Raw genomic sequence first — 26,233 nt, 5'->3', positions numbered from 1 at the left:
AAGCTAGGAGCCCAGATCCACCCAGAAGACCGTATTTTGGAGCATGTCACTTCCGCAATGCACTGCAAAAAAGCAGCTGACAGCGGGCGTTCACCACACCCATCGCATAAGAGTGAATTTACCTCACGTATAATGAATTTTTGGTATTTAAAAAGGTTATTGCATAAGAGTGAATTTGCACATACAGAAACCGCATAAGGAGAGGGAAACCTGTATGTTTTAACACAGACAACATAAGAGCTCTCCTCATTTCATTCTCCACCATTTTCTGCTGAAATTTTCTGAAGAAACCGCCTGAGACAGACACGGGGCATGGGAAAATTAGCTGCAATTAAAATTAGGCGTGGGCAGAAGCAACCCACCCCAGAGCCGCCTGACGGGAAGCACTAGGCGATCTGGGCATTCCTGCAAATCTGGGCGTGGAGCAGGGCTGCCGGCCACCCAGCCATGAGCCAAGATCTCCTGAGCTGACAGGAGGCGGCAGCCGTGGGCACGGACCTGGCTCCAAACATCTCAACTCATCACGAGGGGCCGATCTGAAACACGCCGCGGACTTCTGTGCCGGGGAAAGGACCCTGGAAAAGGCCGTGGTAATGCAACAAATGTCCAAACAATACTCCTTACACCCCCCCCGGGGTTGCGGCCGGGACTCCGGGGCCCTTTCTGCAGGGCACCTATTTGCCTCGCCCGGCTCTTATTTGCTTCGCAAGTCCGCGCTCGCGAACGTGGGCACACGTGACCCTTCCCCCCACGGCGCTCCGCGGCTCCCCCCCTCCTGCAGTGGTACAGTCCTGCCTCCCTCCCTCAGAGTGGCACATCCCATCCTGCCGCCGCATGTCTCCCACAATGGTACAGCCCTAGCTCAGCGTTCTTCCCCTGCGCTGCGAATGCGTAGCGGGATGGGCGGAGCCTCACGAGCGGATGCGGCGCTTGCGGGGGGGGGCCGCGTGGGAGGGGGCGGGGCCGCGCGGGGGGAGGCGAGCGAGCTGGTTGGCGCAGGCGCGCAGGTGGTGTCGGCGTCTGCGGCCTCTCCGGAGCGTGATGGCTGAGGAGTGAGTGCTGGGCCGGGCCGGGCCAGGGGTCTCTGGCGGCGGACTGCTGCGGTGGGGAGGGTGAAGTGCGAGGGCCGGGCCGGGCCGGGCCAGGGCAGGGGTCGCGGGGAGGGGTCCGTGGGCTGCCCCCGGCCCCGCATGCCCGCAGCAAGCAGGCCACGTGGGCCGGGCGGGAGGGCTGCTGGCGTCGCCTCCACGACGGCCCACGCGGGAGCGGGGCTGCAGCAGTGACAGGTCCCCTCGGCACTGCGCAGGGCCCGGCTGCCTGGGGCACGCTCCACGAGTCTCCATGGTCCTGGCGTGGGCATAGCAGTCTTGCCTGGGGCTCCCACCTGAGGAGGGCTGCGACGGAGCCATCCTTGTACTGTCACGGGAGCCCTGTGCAGTAGATGAGGTTCGGAGGCTGGGGGAATCAGCCTTTGAAGCTGTGTCCTAAGGGCAGTGGGGGAGGCGCACCCCAGATATGGGAGCATGGGCCTGAAACCTTGGAAAGCTCCAGCTTGCGCTGCTCTGTAGCATGCATTTTGTCGCTGTTGCATCGGGTCTGCCTGGCTGGCCTGAAATGGGAGGTGGGCACGTCTGCCAGGGAGAGATGCAGGGATCTGGATGAATGGGCAGTAATGCATACAGAAGAGCTAAGCAGTGGCATGAACAGAGTATAATATGTTTCAAAGGGTAATAGGACTCCTAGGGAAAACCAGGTTTCCCTGGACAGTGTTGCTGACATCCGCCCCCTGCTTGCTGATGCTGTATCTGTGGTAGGGGGGAGTCGCATTTCTGCTTCCACAGGGGTAGGGCAACAATTTGTTCACAGTAGTAGGCAGCTGTAGCAGCTGGGTGTGTTACGGGTTGCATGTTGTGTTGGGGAGGATATGACATCACTTTATTCAGAGGAAATGTGCAGAGCTGGCACCGGGTATGAAGATGAGATGAGCCAGTGTTTTGGTTTTGACTACCTCAGAGAGTGTTTGACATCTTGAGTAAATAACTGGGGAAGGATCTTAGAAGGCCCATTAGCCTGACTTCTATCCTGGGAAAGATCTTAGAAAAGTTTATTAAGGAGGCCATCCTTGAGGGACTGGCCCAGGCTAACATCCTAAGGGACAGCCAGCATGGGTTTGTTGCGGGTAGGTCTTGTTTGACCAATCTCATTTCCTCCTATGACCAGGTGACCTATCACCTGGACAAGGGAGAAGAGATTGATGTCATATATCTTGACTTCAAAAAAGCTTTTGATCTGGTATCCCATGATCACCTCTTGGCCAAACTGCCCAGTTGTGGCCTTGGCTCCACCACGATCCGCTGGCTGGGAAATTGGCTTCGTGGTCGGACCCAGAGGGTTGCGATTGATGGCAGTCACTCATTGTGGTGCCCTGTGACCAGTGGGGTCCCTCAAGGCTCTGTCCTGGGACCCATACTGTTCAACATCTTCATTAATGATGTGGACGTTGGAGTCAGGAGTGGACTGGCCAAGTTCGCCGATGACACCAAACTTTGGGGCAAAGCATCCATGCCAGAAGATAGGCGGGTGATCCAGGCTGACCTGGACAAGCTCAGCAAATGGGCAGACGAGAACCTCATGGTGTTTAACACCGAAAAATACAAGATTCTCCACCTTGGGAGGAAAAACCTGCAGCACCCTTATAGGCTCGGCAGTGCTACGTTGGTTAGCACTACAGAAGAAAGAGACTTGGGGGTCATCATTGACCACAAGATGAACATGAGCCTGCAATGCGATGCTGCGGCTAGTAAAGCAACCAAAATGCTGGCGTGCATCCATAGATGCTTCTCGAGCAAATCCCGGGACGTCATTCTCCCCTTGTACTCGGCCTTGGTGAGGCCACAGCTGGAGTACTGCGTCCAGTTTTGGGCTCCACAATTCAAAAAGGATGTGGAGAAGCTTGAGAGAGTCCAGAGGAGAGCCACACGCATGATCAGAGGTCAGGAAAACAGATCTTACGATGACAGGCTGAGAGCCATAGGACTCTTTAGCCTGGAAAAGCGCAGGCTCAGGGGTGATCTGATGGCCACCTATAAGTTTATCAGGGGTGACCACCAGGATCTGGGGGAACGTGTGTTCACCAGAGCGCCCCAAGGGATGACGAGGTCAAACGGTCACAAACTCCTGCAAGACCGTTTCAGGCTGGACATAAGGAAGAATTTCTTTACTATCCGAGCCCCCAAGGTCTGGAACAGTCTGCCAGCAGAGGTGGTTCAAGCACCTACATTGAACACCTTCAAGAGTAAATTGGATGCTTATCTTGCTGGGATCCTATGAACCCAGCTGACTTCCTGCCCTTTGGCAGGATGATCTCCCGAGGTCCCTTCCAGCCCTAATGTCTATGAAACTTTTTTTTTTTTTCTATGAAAAAATGTCTGTGATCAAAACAAGCTTCTCAACTGCCCAGCACCACAAGGAAAACGTTGGGGTAAGATCCCAGTTTGTGGAGGGGAGAGCAGCTTATCCTTTCCACCCTTACAAGTCTGCATGTAATGAGGCCAGTGTTATCTTTGCTATCACTCTGGTGCTGTGGGTAAAACGAACTGAGCTGCTCAGGGTAGTTGGTCAAAAAGGAGTTCACCCCAGTTCTCACTGGATAGTCAAGGAGCACAATTGGTAGAGTCCTTGTACAGTATGCTTGGCCCTGAGCAATTGGTTGTCTCAGTTCTAAGAGCTTTTAGGTCGGCCCTTCTTGGTCCCTTTTAAATATACTTTGCACTGTAATTATTTCTTAAACAAGTAGTACCAATATAGCCTACTTGAGGAATTACTCTTTTCCTGAGTAAGATCAGTGATTCATTTAAAATCCCAACGTACAATATTTTTTAACAACTACTGCTCACATAATGATATCCAAGTATTAATCTTTCCTTGTTTGTTTTACAGGAAAATGGAAATTGCAGCTCCTTCAACTTCAAAGTGTATTATATATTGGAAAAGGAAAGTCAAATCTGAATATATGCGTCTTCGGCAACTCAAGAGGTTTCAAGCGAACATGGGAGCCAAGGTAAACGTGTACAGTAGCAGTAGGTCTTTTCTGTTTGAACTACAGCCTTGATCCCAGGTACCACTAGTCAGTACAGATGCTGTCACGTGTGTATTTCTCCCATAGTTTCATAGTTTCATGGTTGGTAGGGTCGGAAGGGACCTGAGCAGATCATCAAGTCCAACCCCCTCCCATGGCAGGAAAACGTACTGGGGTCAAATGACCCTGGCAAGGTGTTCATCTCGCCTCCTCTTAAAGACCCCCAGGGTAGGAGCCAGCACCACTTCTCTTGGAAGTTGGTTCCATGTTACTACCTGGTATGTATAATCTTAGCCGTTACTTTGCAGAGATGTATGTTTTCATCATTGGTTATGTCACTTGACCAGAAGATTGTTTTTTGTATCTGATGTCTGGGGTGAGCATTAGGTGCTTCAGATTCCTTGAGCTCAGGGCATGCCTCATATGCATGAAGCAACTCTGCTATTTCCTGAGTTTTGACTCCATGTCTTAAAGACAGTCAGTCTTTAGTTGCTTTTTACTCAGTCTTCTCTTAACTCTCAGCTGGGAGTCTGGTAAAAGTCAATAATGACTGGAAGGTATCACCAGCTATTGGTTGTTCAGTTGATTTGAGATGAGGAACAGCATTATGCACATGCATCCAGTGAATTCAATTATAAATATTTTTAAAGGAGAGCTATCAACTTGAAATCTTAGCAACTGTTTAAATAAGGAGGTAAGTAATTTCAGGCCTTTTACCTGCTAAGTTTTGTGGTCCTGTAGCAGATTCTAACCGCCTATTTTTATTTTTTTTTTTATTGTGACAGGCTCACACAAACAATGGAAACAGTGAAATCAAGTTACCCAAATGCCAAATATAGGCTTCTTGTTTTTAGCTGTTTAGTAACAATAGCCAGGTCAGTAACGAGAGCATTTGCCTAAGGGTTGCTGCAGATTCAGTTCCCTCCTCTGCCCTAGACTTCCTGTGTGACTTGATCAAGTCACTCTATCTGTGAGCTTCCATTTACCATTTGTCAAATGGAATTACAGTCCTTTGGAAATGACACCTGCACTGAGTCTGCAGCTTGGTGCGTAGGACACATGCCAGTAGGTATCTCATTACTCTGAATCTTCATTTGCCTTTTGATTTCAAGGACTTGTCTCTTTCTTGTTTAAGGCTCTGTTTGTGACCAATTTTGCAAAGGTTCAAGAAAAAACACAACTTTTAAATGAAGAATGGAAGAGGCTTCGAGTGCAGCCAGTGCAGTTAATGAAGCCAGTCAGTGGACACCCTTTCCTGAAACAGGTACAACAGCTGCTCTGCTGTTTCTGCCTCCTTCCAAAAACACTGATTACAGCCTGGGTTTTGCTGGGAACTCTGAAGGCAGCCGCACGTTTCTTTGTGCTTTTATGTTTCAATATGTTACTGTGCCAAATATTCCCCCCATGCTGCAGAACCAGGGGGAAAAAGAAAATTTACTTAAGCTAATGTTTAAGGAGGAAATGGGGTATGTGTAAAACTGACTGGAACTATATTTTGCCTATATCATGAGGTTTAAGTGTTTGGTCCTGTTCTATAATGACTCTGTCCCAGGAGCCTGTTCCTTACTGTCTCTGTGTTTGCTTATACTCTAGTGCACTGTTGAGAGCATTTTCCCTGGATTCCCAAGCCAGACCTTGTTCATGAGAACCCTCAACACAGTGGCATTAGTTCCTATCATGTATTCCTGGTCCCCTCTTCAGCAGAATTTTATGGTATGTGAAAAAGCAATACAAAATAAGATACTTGTGGTGCTTCTAAATCTTGATTTGCAGATACACCTTTCTAGATGCGCTTGCTTTGAATTGTGCACTGCTTCAGAGATAGCTGAAAATGGTCATTTTGTTGTTTGTTGCATTATGTTTCCTAATAAGCCAAACTACATTTAATGCTTCCTTCTCTAGCTGCATTTTAGGTTAGTATACTGTTCTGGGAAATAAAGTACCTGAATTTAGTTATGAAGGTTTTATTTTTTAACTGTATTTTTTTTTCTGTTAAAAAAGATGCAGCAGTCCATTTAGAAGGATCTTATTCTTTGCAACTGGGCTACCCTGCTGACTTTCTTTCATGGTATTGCTAAGGATAGTTGTGCTGCCTAGAATGATTTAAATATACAGCTTGGTGTAGCAGTAATACTGACCTTAGGTGCCTGATTAAAATGACGTATTAGGCAAACAGATGGAGTTTTGCAGTTAAACTGTCCCCACTTGTTCCCTTACCTAGTGCTTGAGTGGGCATCTAGGCCTGCCTGCTGCAGTAACTCTCATGGCAGCTTGGAAGGCTTCTGTAGCAGGGTGGAGTGACATCCATGCTTTTGGTGTCAGAAGACACATGGTAATGTACTCTGGAAGGGTACTTAAGCGCCCTTTTGCCCAGCATTGATAATGAATGCTTCCTCTTTGTATGTTCCGTTTCATATGGAGGCGATTTGCCATTTGCTTTTCATTGTGTGGTGTTCCAGCTCTGCTTATTCATGCTCTGTCTTATTTATTTCACCATTTACTCACCTTGCGTCTCTGAATATCTTTTGGGCCTATAGAGAAAACCTTTTATTTTTCTTTTAAGCCAGGTATTCTTTCAAGTTGGCAGTAAGCTACAATGCATGTCTTACACTGGGATGGTTTGCAGGGTAGCATACCTCTGCTACAGAGACCTTTGAAGGTCCATCTAGGAAGGCTAAATCTTTGCAGAGTGCTGCATATTGACTGTATATATTAATGTAAACAAACAGCCACAAAGCTGCCTTCTGATTGGATGCTGGCAAGTGCTAGCTGACCAAATTGTTTCTGATCTGCTTGCAGGTGGAAGATGAAACTGTTCTGTGCAATATTCCTTACATGGGAGATGAAGTGAAAGAGGAAGATGAAACTTTCATTGAAGAACTTATTAATAATTATGACGGGAAAGTTCATGGAGAGGAGGGTAAGCTAGGGGCAGGGACCCTACTACATTTCCCACTCAGTCTCTTGCAAGCAGGGAGAATACAAGGGATTATGAAGCAGTTAAGAACCCAAAGAGCAGCAGCAGAGACTATATAGCTTCTTTTTCAGAGCCTTTAGACCAACTGCATAAAGCTGAAGCACTTTTAGTATTCCAGTCCTGTCTCTTGCCCTCATCTCCACCAAGGCACCTCAGTCCTGACCATCGGTATCCCAGTTAGTCTTGGACATTAGACTTCCCTTAGTAGATGCTGCCATTTTTGCAAGTTCATGGGGTGGTTTTGAACACTGGCAGCTGTTTATTAAAGATTACTGTGAAACCAGCAAACTCATTTCAGTTGTGACCTGAGCCAAAAAATTCAGTCGAGCTCTTCAGTTTTGTATTTTCCTACAGACCTGCCCAATCTGGCCTATCACAAACCTTTGTCTGGAGATAGGAAAGCAGTTACATTCTGTCCATCTTACCTCCCCAGGCAGCTTTGTTATGAGTATCTATGTATAAAGCAGTTACTGCCCAGCTGGGCTGGCTGTATTGACCATGTATTGATCAGCATTTCAGTTTGCAAGTCTCCCACTTCCCCAAGCATTAACATCCTCCCCCATTCACACTCTGGTTCCTACAATAGCACTGCTCTTCCATGGTTGCTCTGTGGTTTCCACCAAACATAGCTGAAAAATCACAGCACACCCACCAACTAACTAATATTACTGTGTTTCAGAGATGATTTCAGGGTCTGTCCTCATCAGTGATGCTGTATTCCTGGAGTTAGTGAATGCCTTGAATCAGTACTCTGATGAGGAAGATGAAGGACATAATGACTCTGAGGGTAAACAGGAGGATGGGAAGGAAGAGTTGCCCGTTACAAGGAAAAGAAAACGAATAACTGTGGAAGGTAGGCTTGGCAGCAGAGATTTGGATGGCCTCTCTACCTCACATCTGCCTTGTTTAGCTCACCAGTGCCCTCTTGCAGTCACCATGTTGAATATTAATTTGTCATTAAAGTAGTAACCAATTTTGGAAGTGTTCCTGCATATTCCTCCTCTGTTTCCTTGTGCCCAGCTAACGTTAGTCTCGAGTGGGAGGAAGCTGGACCTGAGATTGTGTCTCCTGCCTAATCTTGCATACGCTTGCTGGTGGTTGCATCTCTACTTTCAACCTTGTGATATGAGCAATACCAGTAGCTGTTATCTATAAGGTCCTGACTTCCACACCGAATGCATGTTCTTTCAGATATTTTAAGTTTGCTAATGAAGTATCCAAGAACAGAATTGCAGTTTGCAGACTCCTATGTCTTTGTAAATCCCATAGTCACAAACTTCTTATAGTACAAACGAGACATAATGTTCCCCTACCAATAATACGCACGATTTGCTGATTGGTGTACTTTGCTTAAGTGCATAAAGGTTGTATGGTTACTCCTGCCTGTTATCAAAATTTCAAAACATAATATAAGCAAAGTTTATTAAGTACATGGTGTTGTCACTGTTGTGGTACTAGCATACCTAGAACAGGTTAGTTCCTCTTATTTTCGAGGCTTCTTGTACTGTATGATGGGGGATGCCTTGCAAATGAGAGAACATAGTCATGGAACAGACTAGTGCCCATTATTATGAAGTTTTCTCTTTTTAGCAGTCCTTTGATACCTGCTTCCCTTTTGTCCTTTCTGACAACAGGATAGAAGCAGGTACAGTAAGTTATAAGGTAGACAAATAAAGTTACTATGCAGTTAAGGGAAATACAGTTAAGGTACAAAAATGAAGACTGGATAATTAAGACGACTGTGGGGAGGTTGAAAGTGGGGCACTAGCCCTGGATGCTGACTTGGGGTGGGGAGGGCACAAATATAGACATATAGTAGTCACTACATCATTGTCCACAGTATAGTTATGGTTCCTGTTCCATGCGCTGCTGTTGTCCAGGGCACATAATTGACCAGTTATGCCTCTGTTGATAAATGCTATGTGTTTAAGTGTTTTGTTTATTAAACCAATATGCAGATAACCAGAGTTCGCTACAATAAATAGTCAGTAACAAATTGGGACTGGTATTGTGTTAGGCAGTTAAGCAAGTTATGCATGTAAGTTGAGTGTTGCTGTTCAGTTGACAGGTGCAAGTTGCCCTGAATCTGTACATTCCTTAATCTAGTTGCAGGACTAAGGAGAGATTAGTTATCATTAGGATAGCTGTGTGAATCACATTTCCTACCTCTTAAAAATGATACAAGTAATCCTCCCTCTTATAGGAAAATGCTATTTGGAATCTAACCTAACTCAGGAATTATTTCTTTTTGGCTTAGGCAACAAAAAGTGTTCAAAGAAGCGGTTTCCAAATGATATGATCTTCACTGCTATTTCTTCAATGTTTCCAGAATATGGTTTTCCAGAAGATATGAAAGAGAGGTAGGTAATAATTTCTGGTTAAATCACCTAGCACGACCATTACAATTTTAACAAAGACTCTTTGAAAATAATGTGCTTTGCCTAGTGCAGTAGAATTAGATGTGCCTGTGGACGGAGCTTAATCTCTGAGGAAGGACAGAAAGTGCAGTTTTTGGGAAGGGTGAGCTATAGATCAGCTAGGGACACAGGCTTCATGGAAACAAAATGAAAATAACCTACCAAGTACTTGTTAGATGACATAGAGTTTGAAAAGCAAAGTCTGGACAGTGTGAGGATCCTTATCCCAGCTCAAGGATACCTGGGTTTGGCCGTACACATCTCCTGAAAGCTGGTTGTCATACACAGAGCATTGTTTCCTGCCATTGGGAAAATATATGTGTACATTTGTTTTGTTCAAAACACAGGTACAGAGAACTAACTGAGGTATCTGACCCAAATGCACTGCCCCCGCAGTGCACACCAAACATTGATGGGCCATGCGCAAAGTCAGTCCAGCGGGAGCAGTCTCTGCATTCCTTCCACACGCTCTTCTGCAGGCGTTGCTTCAAATACGACTGTTTCCTGCATCGTAAGTTTGATGTCACCTATAAATTCCCCTGGAGCAATCTTTCTCCATATCTTACGTGTTTTTTTACTCTCTTTCTTTTTTTCCTCCCACTCCATCCCACCTCTGCTTTTGCTGGCAGAGGTCCAGAAAGAATAATATGTGTAGTGGTATGAATACCAATGTCTGGCTCTTGCTCTGGGTCTTCCTTGTTGATCTCCACAAAGGGGAAGGTTTAACAGAACTTAGCTAGTGGAGCTGACTGACTTTAACATAGTTCAGTATACTGTGATTAAGCCTTGTGGTTCTTTATAGCTGGAGATACTGGCATGATGTGGCTTTACTCTTTAGCTACAGAGACTTGTCTGTGTAAAGGGTGAATGTCACATTCCTGGTAACCTTGCTAGCCCCCATATTTTGCTGCCTCCCTTTTTTTTTTTTAACTGCTTCATCTTTGCCTGTTCCTGGTCCAGTGTTTTGTCATGCTTAAGTCTTATAAACATTGCATTGGCTCCTGGACATGCAGCATTACAGTTCATGGATGATCCTTGAGTTTTACTTCAAGAGCTATACAGTTATAGGAAAAAAGCACTATCCCATTCCTAGGCATGCCAACATCACAGAACTGGGTTTCCTGCCTGTATCAGGGCAGGGGCTGGATAAGACACCTAGCCAAGAATTCCTCCTGACTAGTGTAGGACACTAGGCTTGTGCCCCTTGTGAGTGTCTGAGTGTTGCAATATAGTGCTTTTCATCATGTGGGTCCCTCTGTTGTGGGAACAAGCCTCTCGTGTTGAAGATGGCCATTGTTCACATGGTGAGAGTGGCTTATATTTTTCAGCTTTTCATGCTACTCCTAATGTCTACAAACGGAAGAACAGGGAGACCAAGATCGAGCCAGATCCCTGTGGGGCAGACTGTTTCCTCTGGCTGGTATGTTTCTGGGACAGCCTCCTGCTAAACACTGTCAGACAAACAGGCCTGGCTACCCTTTCCCTGCAGGACCAGGTGATATCTTTGTGTAGCCTCAGTGGCTCTGTCATCAGGTAGTGAGGGGCTGCTGAGCATGAATCCAAATACAATTGTCATTGGAGGCTGATGCCATCAGGTCCTCAGCACAGATCAGTCTGGTAACAAACAGACAAGGAATTGCAGGATAGGTGATACTATTCACTCTGTAGTGCATATAGAGCCCAAGATAAATGTTTGGGCAGGAATCGGAGAAAAAAATACAGGTAAAATGACTTCTAGGTGTACAACCCAGGTGCATTCCCAAAATATAAAAGCATGACCTCAAACTTCTGAGCATCAGGTAACACCATGAAGAGAGAAACATCAGTAAGAAGGTTGATGTCCTTAGTGCTGTAGTACATATGAGATGGCATAGTTCTCACAGCAAGGAGCTCTCTGTTTACCTAAGGCTCCCAGTGCATTGCTTGGGGAGTAGACTTACATGACAATAGCAGCAAGGGTACTAATCCAAGCTGTTAGGTCCTAACTTTTAGATCTGTACACTAATATGGCAATACACATGTAGCAAAATAGCTGCAACTTTAAACGTTTCATTCAAGGTCAGACAGAAGGCAGGGTAGAGATGTATCTTACAGACTAACTGAATTAGAAGCATAAGGCTAAGTACATCTTACTATTCAAAGTTAGTTTCAGCAGTTTAACTGACTTGTATTGCAAATAGGCCTGGCTAGCTTCACTATACAAGGGCACTCTTTACTGTGCAGGAGTAGCATCTTCTGTGCACTTCTGAGTGGCAGCTTCCCATTCCTTTTCAAAGTGATTAAAAGGTTCCTTTGTCCACAGTCCTAGAGGTGCAGGCTAAAAGCAGGGGAGCTGTCCAGGAGACAGCTTCTGGACCGACTTCCTGGGAGAGTTGTAAAGGAGGAGAAATGGGGTGCTAGAAGCACAGGATGAAGGAGCTGTTTCCTAATGGGTAGCATTGGGGGAGGATATGGGGCAACAGGCATGCTCTGTGGGGCCTTGTCCTCAAGGGTGTTTATAGATCCCTAGCCCCTACTAGGTGGCCACAGCATTGATCTACAGACCCTGTGCTGTGTAAGCCTTTCTGCATTTGTTGGTTGGTTATTGTCTTCCTCATGCAGTGTGTGGTTTTTGTTGCAGGAGGGGGCCAAAGAGTTTGCTGCACTGCATAATCCCAGGTCCAAATGCTCAGGCAGGCGACGCCGGAGGCATCACATGGTCAATGCATCCTGCTCGAACACCTTGGCTTCCACAGTCACTGAGACAAAGGAGGGAGACAGTGACAGAGACACAGGCAATGACTGGGCCTCCAGTTCCTCAGGTATGATGCCTAAAGGTCTGAGTATTTCTGTGGAGTCACCCCTTTTGAGCCAGTTGGAAACCCCTTCCCATGTAGTGCACAGGCCCAGTCATGACAAGCCTGCTGTATTTTGTTTGTGTGTGATCTGCAGTGGGTGTCTAGGGTTTGCTGCTAGAAAAATCGTCCTGCTGTTTACAGGTAACCATACATAAACGTGAAGGACACAGCCCCTTACCCCAAAGTGCAGTGTAAACTGCTGCCCTTCTGTTCCCTTGACAGTAGCAAAGAGAGGAGTATGCGCAGCTCACAGAAGCCATGCACTCTGGGAAATCTTCCACTGCTTGCCACTGCTCTGCAGCATGTTGCAGGGGAAAATTCAGATAGCTGTGTAAGAAGTAGGAGCACCTAGCCCTTCATGGACAGCCCTGCTAGCCAGCCTAGGTTGCTTCACAAGGTGAGTGCTTGCAGCCCCCACCTGTGCAAGCAAAATGTGTCAGCCATGACCTGATTCCTTGCTGTATGGTGGTGAAATAGGCAGGGGAAGCCAGTGGTCAGCATTTAGCTAACCAAACCACCCCTTCCTGCCTTACCCTGATGTGTGTCAGTTCATGAGAGCAAGGTCAGGTCTCCTCCAAAACTGGATTCCTGGGGCTGAGCTAGTGGTCCTACAAACTGCCCTGTGGAGGGGGGCTGGAAATTTCCCTGTGTGCCCCAGAAAGAGGGGAGTGACTTGGACACCTGTCTAGCACCACCTTTGTGTGGGAAGATGAAGTGGTGTAGCAGGAGATGACAAGCAGCATTGTTCCTCCACAGTGAAAAGTGTCCTTGTATGGCAGGGCAGCAGCAGGACTGGGGAAGGGAGGTTGAAGCTAGCCTAACTGCTGTGTTTCCTGTCCCCTGGGGATTATTAGAGGCAAACTCCCGTTGCCAGACTCCCACCAAGCAGAAGCTCAGCCCTGCCTCCTCCCAGCTCTTTTCAATGGAAACACCACAAGAACCTGTTGAGTGGACAGGGGCTGAGGAGTCGCTCTTCCGTGTGTTCCATGGCACCTACTTCAACAACTTCTGTTCCATTGCCAGGCTGCTGGGAACCAAAACGTGCAAACAGGTATGGCCTGGCATCTTCACCTGGAGCTGTAGCCCCTAGGTAGGCAGGTCCAGCAGCAGCAACAGAAGGGGAGGAAGGCCTAAACTGATGCCTGCATTTAATTTCCCTTCTTTGTCCAAGTTGATGCTAGGAAATGTCTTTGAGTCGTAGTGAGAGAGCTGCATCATTCTTTCTCTGACATGGCTGCTGTGAGTCGACTCCCAAGTTTGCTGTGTGTCTGTGATTGCTTTGGTGGGTAAAGGAAGTGCTAATCTGATGTTCTGTGTGCTAGCAACACAGGGCAGGCTCTACTCCCTGCCTGATTTCTTTTAGTCTTCTGCAATGTTGGGGATTCAGTGCCTAATATTTCCTGCTGTCCTATCCCCTTCATTGGCCAGTTGCCACGTTCAGAAAGGTGCAGAGCTGAGTTGCTCCTGATCTTGGTCTCATGCCTCCCTTCCTTCCACTGTAGAGTAAATGTAAAGGGATTTACAAGGCTGGGGGCAGAGTATCTCCTGATTTTGCTTTCTTCTGAAGTGAGTTCCAGAGGGACTTGCCATATCCCAGTCTTTGACTTAGGCTGTAGCACGCTCAGGGGGATTTTCACATGTGCAGAAGGGATAGCAGATGTGTTTCTCAGAAGACCTCTAAAACAGCACATCTGCATGCTGCTGTGTATGAAGTTGCTCCCTCCTTGTATTATTTTCCTGAGTTTTTGGAAGCATTTTTGCTGCTTCCCTCTCCTTTTTTATCTTCCTTCTGTGGGCCAGTGCCTCACTGTTCTGGCATTAGCTCCAGAAGGGGCGAGTCATGCTCAACATTGGAACTAGCTGTAGTACAGAATGAGAAGCAATTGAAGCCTACACAAGATGAAGAATTTGGGGAAGCAAGAGCAAAGCATGGCCCTAGTTTTGTGAGATCAAGGGTTGATTCTTCAGCTTCCCTAGGTCTAGTGCTGTTGCGTAGTATTTATTACTGGATGTAAAGGTTTCAGTTGTGCTAATCAGATTGGTTTTGCTTCAGCATATCACATTACAGAACTCTCTGATTTTTGAGGCATCAGGTTGATGTTGCTGACCTTCCCCACAGGACAACTAAGGGGGCTGAAAGATGGAGGGCTTTGCTTCCTAAATGAAAAAACAGCAATGACATTCTCTGGCTCAGTGAGGCTGGGGTGGGGTTGCTGGTCCTCAGGCACTATGCCTGGCAGCCTGTTGTCTTCCATCTGTTTGTGCTGCAGACAACATAATTTGAACATGGTAAACTTTTCCCCCCCAGGTCTTTCAGTTTGCAGTGAAAGAGTCCCTTGTAACAAAACTGCCAACAAATGAGCTTATGAATCCATCCCAGAAGAAGAAAAGGAAGCACAGGCAAGTGTTCAACAAGCTTGTTTTGTTCTTAACATGCAGCAGGAGCCTCTGCTGGCCGTGCCAGAGTGTTCTTGGCAATCCCCATCTGCCTCACTTCTGAACGCCTTCCCAGTGTCACACAGGGCTGCTTGTGCTGTTGCCTGGGAATTGGCCCAAGCCTCTTTCCTCTGTGCTGCTGCTGTAATTAGAAGGCTGTATACAGTTCTGTGGGCATAGATTTGCTTAACCATGATGTTGAGGAAATGACTTGGTGGCTGCCTTAAGGGCAGTGGCTTCTATTGCTGCATCTCACTGTCAGTCACACAGGTTTCTCTCTTGAGATCCCTTTAAGTTGTCTGATTCCAGCCTACTTCTCTCATGCTTGGTCCTAATGTATCTGCTGAGATGTTTTTTTTTCTGTGAGACTCATCCTGCTTCTAGTGGCTTTCTGAAGGAGCTTGTTATGCAGCTGTATTGTTCTTTTTCACTTCTGTGACGAGCAGGTGATGATGATGATTAATGCACGAAGCTGGCATACAGGCTTACAATGGAATCTTCTGTATCTAGTTCCATGCTGACTGGCATCGTTGAGTTGCTGGGCGCAGGTGATCTTGGCCAAACGTTCCTAAAGATAGCAGTGGTTTCCCCCCAGATGCTATCTCTTCATTTCTCTTTCAGGTTGTGGGCTGCACACTGCAGGAAGATCCAGCTGAAGAAAGGTAGGGCAGGCTATTGCCACTAGATGGTTTGCGCCCTTTGTGCAAAGAAATGTAGTGCATCAGCCCTGATTTGAGCAATGTAAAGAGCTGCAAGGCACTTTCCAGACTGGCGGCTCTCACCATGGGAGTCCAGAGGTGGGAAAGCTGATGCTGCAGTTGCCTCCCCTGTTCAAGCCTTGTTTGGATGGTGTGGGAAGCTTCTGTAACATTCTGTGTTAATGATTCCAGCTGTGTCAGTGTTCTAAGTCCAAGTCAGTACAAGTGGTGCTGTCTTGTTCCCAGTCAGGAGAGGCTGAGATTTGGCATAATAGCTACAGGGTGAAATTGGCTGTTCAGGACTAAAGTAAACATAGGTCATGTGCTTGCGAGCACAGCTTAAGAGGCTTCTCCTAGTTGTCAGTGGGTTGCCTGCCCTCTGCTGAAAATTTTATGTCCTTTTCCAGTTCCTTTAGCACTGTTACTGCATTTAAATATGTCCCTTCACAGCACAGATTCTTACCCTGGCATTTTCCCTCTTCTCGTTTTAGACAACTCCCCCACCCAGGTGTACAACTACCAGCCCTGCGACCATCCTGAGCACCCTTGTGACAGCTCTTGCCCCTGCATCATGACTCAGAATTTCTGTGAGAAGTTCTGCCAGTGCAATCCTGACTGTAAGGACAAAGCTGGGGCATCTGTGCACACAGGCGCCCCCAGCCACACAGATTTGCTAATAGGGCAAAAACCTATTATCATGTTCTGGCATTCACACAGCCAATCCATAGTCACCCAAGGGCTGATTAGCAGTCTGGTAAAAGTTAGAGGGGAAGTGGTGTATTCTGTTTGTAAGTCATGAAAGTGTGTATTACGCACTGGGGTGTCTTATTAGGAAGCTCATGACTGCCCATTGCCTTTAGGCTTCCCATGCTGCTGCTGTTTTCCTTGAGAGGAAGAAAGTTTCAATGATTAGAAGGCCAGCTGACTTTTTCTCTAGCCTGGGCAAATTGCTTAGTGTCTGGGCCTTGATTCCCAGCTGTATGTTGGGGAATATAGCTGTCCTGATATGCCAGGGTTGTGAGAATAAATCCACTAAGACAGCAACACACTTGGACCCTGTGACAGTAGGGCTATACTGTATAAGTACCATCACTAGATTAACAATTCTGTGTGCAGCTCTGCTGTTCAACTACACTGGGGTTATGTTGTCAAAGGGTTTTATTTTTTTTAAATTGCATGTACTTATCCCCCTCCTGGGAGTAAATATCTGTGTTGAATCCAATTGTGGGGCTGGAAGGATGAGTAATGTTCCTAGTCTTAATGCAAGGAGAGATGCAGGCAGCACTCAAGGGGCTCCCTTTGTGCCCTGAAATGTTTGTTTTCAGAATGTAGGGTGCTGAAACCAGCTTCCCATTGTAGATTTGTCCCGTTGCTTTTCATAGCAAGCTGTGTCCCGGGTGCTGTCAGGTTGGCATGGTGAGATAGGCAGTACTGTCTGAGCATTAGTATCATTCCCTCTGTTGGTTTCTGCATCAGCTGCACTTCTGAGAGACCCACAGCAATGGAGTGTGTGTTTCCTAGTGCAAAGACCCAGCCACTTTCCTTTCGTACGAGTCAGACAGGCAGGCAACACAGCCTTGGGCAAAGGCAGGCTTCTCGGTTTGTTTGTCCCTATCCTGCACAGCCCCTTCACTCTGGCTTGGCTGTGCTCCTACTCTTGTTAGACCATGGGCAGTTCCTGGGGTATGGTTGTCCCATTTTCTCATTTACTTTTTGTAAAGGTACATAGTTAGAACATGGGCTTTTCTCTTTCAGGCCAGAACCGCTTCCCAGGTTGCCGCTGTAAGACTCAGTGTAATACCAAGCAGTGTCCATGCTACCTGGCTGTACGAGAGTGTGATCCTGACCTGTGCCTGACCTGTGGGGCTTCCGAGCACTGGGACTGCAAAGTGGTCTTCTGCAAGAACTGCAGCATCCAGCGTGGGCTCAAAAAGGTATTGACAACATGCTGTTTAGTGGCAGACCTGGCTGTCAGCATGCCTCCTGTTTCATGCCCCATGCTTGTGACAAATCTGCCTGCCTAGCAACTCTGCTAACTTTTGCTCACCTGAGTGAGGTGAAGCTGAGGCTATGAGAGCTGGGGGGATGCCCTTCACCCAGCTTCTGAAGGGTATATAGAATCACAGAAAAATAGGGCTGGCAGGACCCTCAGGAGGTCATCTAGTCCAACCCTCTGCTAAGGGCTGGATCAGCTTTGACTAAAACTGCTTCCCTGCCTGCCAAGTGCTTGTCTCATCTGCACTTCAAAATTTTGAGTGCTGGAGGTTTCGCACCTTCTAGGTAATTTCTTCCAGCACTTAAACTTCCCTCAGAGATAGAAAATTCTAACATTTAACCTACATCTCCTTTGTAATTTAAGACCCATATTTCTTGTCCTGCCCCAGTGAACACAGAAAACAGGCAATTACCCTTCTCTTTGTAACCCCCTTAGTGTATTTGAATCTCTAGCAAAATGCTATTAGTCTTCTGTCCAGACAGAATAATCCCAGTACTTCCCATCTTTCCTTGTTTCATTATGGGGCATGAATAACAAATAATTATGTAGTCAAGGGGCAGGATATAAAATCATAGTAAAAAATTAAGTGAGAGAATTGGAAAAGGCTGGTGCTAAACAATAACCCAAGGGAGAGGTGGGAGCCCAGGTGTGTTGGTCAACCTTCCAAATAAAGGCAAATGCAGAAGGGGACTGAAATAGATGCAAATAATTAGACACGTGGCTGGGGTTAGATATAATGAAAGATCAAGAATCATAGAAAAGTAGGGTTTGAAGGGACTTCCAGAGGACATCTAGTCCATCCCTGGTCAGGGATAGGATCATCCCTATCCAAACTATTCTATACAAATCCACTGTCTAACCTATTAGTAAAATGACAGTCAGCTGATGCCACCACAAGGCCTGATCTGCCATAGGTAAAGCACGGAGACAACAGTGGCCAATATATTGCTGCTGTGAGGGTTGTTAAAATACATTTTAAAAAATCCAAGGAAGAGGGCCATGCCCCCAAGTATAGTCTGTGGAGGGTTTTGCCGTCTTCCATACCAATATGACCATGGCGTAAAATTCCTTCCTGACCCCAAATATAATGATTTGATTTAACCCTGAGTGGAGGGGCAAGACCATCTAGCTAGGAATCCCTGGGTATTAGTCCCAACTGGAAGAATGCTAAACCCCAGTCACAGTCTCCAACCTTAGCTGCAGCTAATGCCCAGTGCTTCTAAGAGAGGCAAGAAAAAACCCTGTGTCATGTAGCAACAAGAGAGGGGGGAAAAAACTTCCCAGCCCCATGTGGCAACCAACAAAGCCCATAAGTATGAGAACTACCTTCGGTATAACACTGGCACAACTACTCTTAGATCAGCTCTGACTAATATTGCCCAATCTCTTCTTGAACACCTCCAACGATAGAGAATTCCACAACTTCCCTAGGGAGCCTATTCTACTGCCTCACTGTTCTAACAGTGAAGACACTTTCCCTAATATCCAAATTTAAACCTACTTTACTGCAACTTTAAGTCTTTAGTCCGTGTCTATGGTCTGTAGCCAGAGGGAAAATGTGTTTTCCCTCTTCTTTATGATAGCCCTTCAGCTATTTGAAGACTGCTATTATGTCCCTTCATGAAACCCTTTTCCACAAGCTGAATATACCTATTTCCTTCAACATCTCCTTGTATAACTTACCTGCCAAATCCTTTATTGTTTTGTTGGCCACCTCTGGACTCTCCCTAACTTCTCCATGTCCTTTTTAAAATGCAGAGCCCAAAACTACAGACAGCACTCTAGATGAAGCATAACCAATGCCAAGTAAAAGGCACTGTTACCTCACATGTCTTGCACCTAATGCTTTTATTGATGCAACCCAAAACTGTATTTGCCTTCTGTGCAGCTGTAGACTGATATTAAATCTGTGATCCATTAACACTCCCAGATCCTTCTCCATAGTGCTGCCATTCAGCCAGATATCACCCATTTTGTATCTGTTTTATTTATTCTTCCTGAGGGGGGAGCACCTGGCATTTGTCCATATTGAACTTCATCCTGTTAGCTCTAGCTCAGCTTTCCAGTTTTTCAAGATCCTTCTGAATTGTGCTCCTGTCCTCCAATGTCTTTGTGTTCCTTTCCTGTTTCATGCTGTTTGCAGATTTGCTCAAGCCTCTCTCTATTCCAGCATCCAAGCCATTAACAGACGCATTGAACAGCACTGGGCCCAGGAAACCTCCAAACCCTCCTGCCTACCATTCTGACAGGCATCCATTTATATTTACCGTTTGCTCATGGCTTTTCAAACCAGTTGTCTGTCCACCTTTAGTAGTTTTGTCTAGTCCACATTTCTCCAATTTATTTATAAGGTCATGCAGGACCTTGTCAAAAGCCTTGGTGAAGTTTAGATGCACCATATCCACTGCATTCCCTTCTTCCATCTAAGTAGTTACTCTTATCAAAGGCAAGTAGGTTCATTGACAGCTTCCTGGCATTCCTCATAGTGGCTGCTGGGAAAACAGTCTCCCCCCTTCCTCGGTCTTTGGGCTGGGACTGTGTGCGTGGGTGTGCATGCATGAATGTATGCAGGCCCATATGTGTGCATGACACAGGGAAGCCTGATCTTGATGGGTTTATTGTTGTGGGTTTTGCTGGGAACCAGAAATGCACAAATCTGCCCAGAGGGCATGGGAGTTTATTCCCTCCCAGAGTCCTGAACTTGTCTGTGATGTTTTCATAATGTTCTTTGCACTGATTACATGTCTCTGGAGCAGCTCTGCAAACTGTAACAGCTTGAATCTCTTGTACTCTAGCATTTGCTGCTGGCTCCATCGGATGTTGCTGGCTGGGGGACCTTCATCAAAGAGTCTGTGCAGAAGAATGAATTCATCTCTGAGTACTGTGGTGAGGTTAGTTTTTCTGTCCCTTTTGCTGGGAACATGGGTGCTGTTCTGAAGGGCTGTGGAGTCGGACAAATTTTTTGGAGGCAATGTGTAAAATGCTTGGTTCTCCCTCCAGTGTAGAACTGTTAATGGAGCCCCAGCTCAGCCTGCAACAGTACCTACTCTGCAGCACACCTACAGCACAACTTACTGAGCAGCCCCTTTTTAAGTCTTGTGGTTCAGAGTTCCCGTACAACCTACTCAAAGGGGACTTTTAGCAGAATTTGACCAGCTTTACTTCTGCTTAGCTGAAACACAGGTGCTTAATATCAAACGGAGCATGTATCAGGCTTAAAGAAATACCATGTTTACTCACATACCACATGCACCCTTTACTCAAAAATCAGGCCTCCAAAATTAATGTGCGTCTTAAGCAGGGGAGCTGATTTTTGCACTGGAATTGAAGCATGGCGTTGCTCTAATGGCTGCCAGGGGTGCCCTTTTCAGCTAGGGAGAGAGTACAGTTTCCAGTCTCACAGTTAGTTTTAACCTTTCAAAAGCCCACTGACAAATTGGCAGTAGTTTTTGGTTGAGGAGCCAAAAGCTGCTGCCAATTTGACAGCAGCTGTAATAAGCTAAAATTACATCACCTTTTGCTGGGCAGTGATGATGAGGATTGAGCCAGTATGGTCAGGATTCAGCCGACTCTGGAAAAATCTTTTTTTCCTTCATTCTGCCTTCCCAAAACAAGATGGGTGTCTTGTTTGGGGACATGTGATATGCAAGAAAATATGGTAATGTTGTCATCTTCTGCTTAGTTCCTGGAGCAGGGCAGAGGCCTAAGGACTGCAGAGCTGTGCTCTGTGCCCAGATGTGCCACAGAGTTCTGACCTTGGACTAGGATTTTGAAAAATGGCCTCTGATTGGAGGACCCAGCTTGAAAGCACGTGGTACTGATAGACAGATGGTACTGAACACCTGATAATCTAAATAACTTGGAGAGAGGAAGGGAGGTTGCATTGAAAAAATCAGACTTAAGCTTAAGCCCCTATGGGTCTGATTTTTCCTTTTGGGGGCCACTTGACAAAGTGGGGGGCGTGACTCTCTGAGCCTCAGCTTCCCTGCCAGTTTGTTTCAGGAGTAAGCCGGCTCCTAGATGCTCAGAAGAAACTGCAGAAGGGTATTGCCTTAGCATGAGTCTAGCATGGAACCAGGCTTTACTTCCACAGCAGCAGCTGAATGTAAAACAGGGTTATTAGCTCAGCAGACTGCCTGAAAAGGGAGGTGACCCTGCTCACAGCTAGTGGCACAAGACGGGTGGGTACTCTTCTGAGCATGGTTGGCTGTCACCCCTGTCCTAGCACACACAAAGGACTGAGTGTTTCTTGCTTCTGGGAACCTGCAAGAATTTTGTCTCTTCCTGCAATTATCTCTCAGGACACTCAGCAACTGTCACACTCCTAAAACCTGCCTGTTCTTCAGCTTATTTCACAGGACGAGGCTGACCGGCGTGGAAAGGTCTATGATAAATACATGTCCAGCTTCCTCTTCAACCTCAACAATGGTAACTCTCTGGGGAGAGCTCTTGAAGTGCAGTTTATTGCACTGTTTAAGGACCTGGACTTCCTAACCTTATCAGGCTGGGTGGTTGTGCTCTGCTGCTGGGCAGGAGCAGGCAGCGTACACCAGTGATTGTCTGTTGGCTGGCCCAAGCAGCACAGTTTGTATTGCCACTTTGTCTTCTCCACTTGGAGGCCTCAGCTCCTGGATACCTCCCCTTCCCCAGCTCCAGCAATGGTCTAGGGCAGGGGTGGCCAACCTGCAGCTCCAGAGCCACATGTGGCTCCTCAGAAGTTAATATGTCTCCTTGAATCTTTGCACAAGCATACTGTGACTAGCTTCCATAGCTGTTATGTCACACTGTAGAGCTATCCTGGCCTAGGTGCCGGTGTTGCTTCCTGAGCCTGTGCTTTGCCTGCTTTTATGTTCTGGAGTCAGCAAGTGGGTTTGGAGGTGCTGGGCTATGTGTAAATGTGGCCAAGCTGGTGGAGTAATTGGTCCCCCACTTACTGGGTTTTGCATGAGGAAATCTTCCCTTGCCTACAGTACACAGTATGATTGACTTGTCTCAGAGTTGGAGTGGGATGGATATAGCCATGGCTTTACTTGGGGTGGTATGGCAAGCTAAGTCCCACGTTAGTGGCATCTTTATCATTGTGGAAAATTCCAAGGCACTTTTTCATTTTTTGAATAGATTTTGTGGTTGATGCCACCCGCAAAGGAAACAAGATCCGCTTTGCCAACCACTCCGTGAACCCCAATTGCTATGCTAAAGGTAGGAGCTCTGTGCCAACCTGCTGTCGGGCAGGGGCAGCTGGGAATTGCGGCAGTGACCAGCGGTGTCTTTGGAGGCTTTTTGACATCTGGGAGTGCATGGCTGGTTTTGGAAGCATCCTTGGCACTGAGTGGGACTTTATACCTCTGAGCTTTGGAGGGAAGGGTTTTAAGGGAAAATATGTATGTTGTACTTGCCTCTGCAGTGAGACACTTCCGTGCTTATAAAGACCCTGACTGGTCTTGCTAGGGCCCTGCTACTTTGTGGTGAAAGCCCATAAGCCCGTTCCAAAGAGAACTTCCAGCTCTTTCAAAGCCCTTCAGGAGCCAGGAAGTGCCATTACTACCACAGGCCAGACTGACCTGTGAGGAGTCAGGGTTCTGGTGATGCCCAAATGCATGGTTTGGGCTGGAAATGCTGGGGCCTGATACCATGTCTCTTTTATTGCAGTTGTGATGGTGAATGGAGACCACCGGATAGGAATCTTTGCGAAGAGGGCCATCCAAGCAGGGGAGGAGCTCTTCTTTGATTACAGGTGATATGGGCAGCTCAGGGGAGTCTGTGGCTGGGGTTTAGCTGTACCCTGTATTCACAGATTTATAACCGAGTAGTGTAGAAAAGCGACTACCTGTCAGCCTTCCTGTGTTGTAGGTACAGCCAGGCGGATGCCTTGAAATATGTCGGCATAGAGAGGGAGACGGACGTCATCTAGGCCCCTGTGGGGCAGGCCCCTGTGCACTTTGCTGCTACTGCACCTTGTAAGCAATGCCATGTTTGCTTCCATGCTTACATCATGGCTGCCCATGTTCCCGTCGCTGTGTGAGTCGTGAGTGCTGCATTCCATCCAGATGCCTGGGAGTGGAGCTATGAGGAGTGTGACAGAGTCGCTGCCAGATCCAAGCAAGAATCTTGCTCTAGTTCTGAGCCAGGGCAGAATTCAGTATTGTGTTTCATCAATGCTCTCCAGGGCTGACAAGAGGGATTCCAGAAACCAGGTGGGACTGGAAGGCAGGTGACTGCATGGGAATGCTTTGAGTTTCCTTCCATCTACCAGATGCTGAAAGAACAAACCTGAGTAAGGTACAACCTGCTCGCAGCCTGTAGGGATGGTAATGCAATGGCCCTGCCTGGCAGGGCTTGCCTTAGCAGGAAAATAGGTGGAGTGGCTGATGCCATTCCATTGAAAATTCTCCCCTGGAGCCAAACGTTTGTTTCTGGTGTGTGTTTGGTGCTCTCTCTTGATTTCCTTTGCTGCTAATCAGGATGCTTGTTCACTGTTAGGAACCTTAGGGACTCTGGCCCATGCCCCAACAGCGAGGCTAAGTCAACTTGCCAGCTGTTGTGCCCACAAGGCTCTCTTCTTCCCTGCTGGCCAGAGGACAGAGACCAGGTGAACCCTGTTTCTGCAATGGGGCCTTTCAATGTTATGCAATGAGTTACTTTGGTATGGAAAGCAATTGTGCTGGAAAGAGATGAGCACATTGTTGCCAGAGGTGCAAGAAGGAGTTGGCAGGGAAAATGGGGTGTGAAGACAGCTAGTTCACAAGGCCCCTTCCTACCTGCCCCTACTTCTGTGCCTGCCTAATGGCCAGGCTCAGGAAAACGATGAATGAATGTTGCCCATTTCCACTGGCTGTGATGTCTGGGCCCTCTGAATATGTCAAGACACACAAAGCTCTAGGGGAATTGGTCCAGGACCTGGGCTCTGTTCAGCCCTGATGCCCTCATTAGTCTCTATTCTGGCTGTCACTCTCCTATTGAATGTTTCCAAGCTACTCAGAGATGCTGTGCCTGGGGCCTTCCTGGGAGAGCCATCTAGGTCTGCAGGGCCTCGTGCTGCTCTGTTCTGATGGGCATGGGCTGACCTTGTGGGGAGGCTGTTGGATGAACAATGTCCCGCAGTACATGGCCCCTCTGACACAAGGAAAAGCTGAAGGAACAAATATCTTTGCTGGGAGTCAACAAGCTGGTTTAGGAAGGCCTGCTGCTCCAGAGGTATCTGGCATGGCACAGGAATGTTCTGATTAGGTGCTCTGACTGCAGCACTGAATCTGTTTCCTCAGTCCAACCTTGCTGCCGCAGCATCCAGTCATGGCTTCCCTTCTCACAGTTACCAATCCTGGGTGCTGTCTGAAGCACTTTGCCAACCCATTGGCACACCCTCCCCTTCATGGCTATGGCCTCTTCCATTGCACAGAGCTCTTCCTTGACTGCCATTGCTGTTGCCGTGTTCTGAACAACATCAGCACATTGCTATTTTGGCAGTGTCTGAGTCTAAAGGCTGCCTAAGGGCTCTGTTGTGAGACCCTGTCCCAGGTGTGGAGATGGCTCTTGAGCTGGACAATGCAGGGGCTAGATCTTAGCACCCCCTGCAAAAAAAACAAGGAAGCACATTAAAATAACCCTCCCCAGCCAGCAGCTGGGACTCTTCCTGTTTCCAAGGAGCTTCTGGGTTGTAGAAACCACGTGAATCTCAACCCCTGCTTCTCCTGTTCCTTCTGCAGGCTGTGGGGGAGCTGGGAGGAGTCTTACCCCAAATAGGAAGAAATATTGGGGGGAGGCACCCTCATGTCTGTATGTACAAGTACTTGGGTGTTGGGGGAGAGGCATCCAGAGTCCCAGCAACCACATGATGCAGAGGACAGGCTGTGATGAAGGGGAGCCTTCTTGCCTGGCCCCTCAGTCCTCTCTCCTTTCCAGACATAGTTCTGGTTCTTCCCTGCTTTTCTGGTGTATTGCTGCCATGTGACGAACATATGCATATGCAGTCAGCGGAAGGGTTTGAAGTGGACTTGGAAGAAGCTGGGGTCTACCACTAGACTCTTAGTTGTGCTGTTGCCTGCATAAGGATCTTTGAGATTGGGGTGATGGCACCAGCACATCCAGGACAGCTGGAGTTCGGCAGCAGCTGTGAGGGTGTCCCTGAGTGCACAACTGGAATTGAGCCATCAGGGACCCTGTGAGTACAATACAAGGATGGGAAGTAGAGCCTGCCTCACTGTCCAGTGCCATCAGTCTGGCATGGTAAGATAAGAATAAGGAGGTCTTTTACTGAGTGAGCACTGAGGGTGAGTCCTGAGTCAAGCACCCAGCCATGCACAGGCAACACCTCTTGTTTGTTACTAAAGATGCAGGACTGGGCTGTGATACAGGGGAGATGGGAGCCTGGGTCTAGTCCTGTGCAGATGCTTCTCCAGGCACAGGCATGTCCAGTGCATTCAATTTTCAGGATTGGAGCTGCTGCAGCTGGCTGCTGAGGGTCCCAAGGGCTTGTCTGGGCTGTGTGTCTCCTCTCTGCTGGGGCTGCTAAGCACAGGACTTGCCCCTGGGTCTTGCTGGAGTTCAGGTTTGTTTGGAGCAGGCACTCTTGTTCTTCCTGTATCTGCCTGAAAGCCAACTCTCTCCCCTGCTTTATTATACCCTTGTCCACATGGCTGGTCCCTGCCCTCTGTGTCATTAAATGTTCCCCTGCAACTTTGGCCATATCTGCACTGCAAGAGGCTTTGTGTCTGTGGCTTGCTGCCAGTGAATTATATGCACTTTAAAAATCATGTGGCTTGTAACCTTTGTCATAATAAAGTGGTAGTGAACATCC

At 47.4% G+C, this 26,233-nt stretch overlaps 1 protein-coding gene across 2 annotated transcripts; it reads left to right on the top strand.

Moving 5' to 3' along the window:
• The first annotated feature begins 486 nt into the window (after nucleotides 1-486).
• EZH1 (enhancer of zeste 1 polycomb repressive complex 2 subunit) lies at nucleotides 487-26,228 on the top strand. 2 transcript variants are annotated; one of them, XM_090044037.1, is made up of 20 exons: nucleotides 487-590; nucleotides 3,940-4,060; nucleotides 5,214-5,342; nucleotides 5,672-5,791; nucleotides 6,878-6,998; nucleotides 7,735-7,908; nucleotides 9,313-9,415; nucleotides 9,820-9,983; nucleotides 10,801-10,892; nucleotides 12,093-12,273; nucleotides 13,164-13,360; nucleotides 14,618-14,709; nucleotides 15,367-15,407; nucleotides 15,935-16,060; nucleotides 17,199-17,377; nucleotides 20,235-20,330; nucleotides 21,786-21,867; nucleotides 22,558-22,638; nucleotides 23,089-23,173; nucleotides 23,290-26,228. In XM_090044037.1, the coding sequence occupies exons 2-20, from the start codon at nucleotides 3,944-3,946 to the stop codon at nucleotides 23,348-23,350; spliced, it is 2,241 nt and encodes a 746-aa protein (XP_089900163.1). In that variant the 5' UTR covers nucleotides 487-590; nucleotides 3,940-3,943; the 3' UTR covers nucleotides 23,351-26,228. The 2 variants fall into 2 exon arrangements, with proteins under 2 accessions (XP_089900163.1, XP_089900162.1); XM_090044036.1 differs by lacking the exon at nucleotides 487-590 and adding an exon at nucleotides 970-1,052.
• The last annotated feature ends 5 nt before the right edge of the window (nucleotides 26,229-26,233 follow it).

The sequence above is a fragment of the Crocodylus siamensis genome, chromosome 4 (genome assembly GCF_052110815.1).
Source record: "Crocodylus siamensis isolate JL-2025a chromosome 4, ASM5211081v1, whole genome shotgun sequence".
Taxonomy (NCBI): Eukaryota; Metazoa; Chordata; order Crocodylia; family Crocodylidae; genus Crocodylus; species Crocodylus siamensis.
Note: the sequence above shows the minus strand (reverse complement) of the source record. Positions and strands in the feature narration are given on the sequence as shown.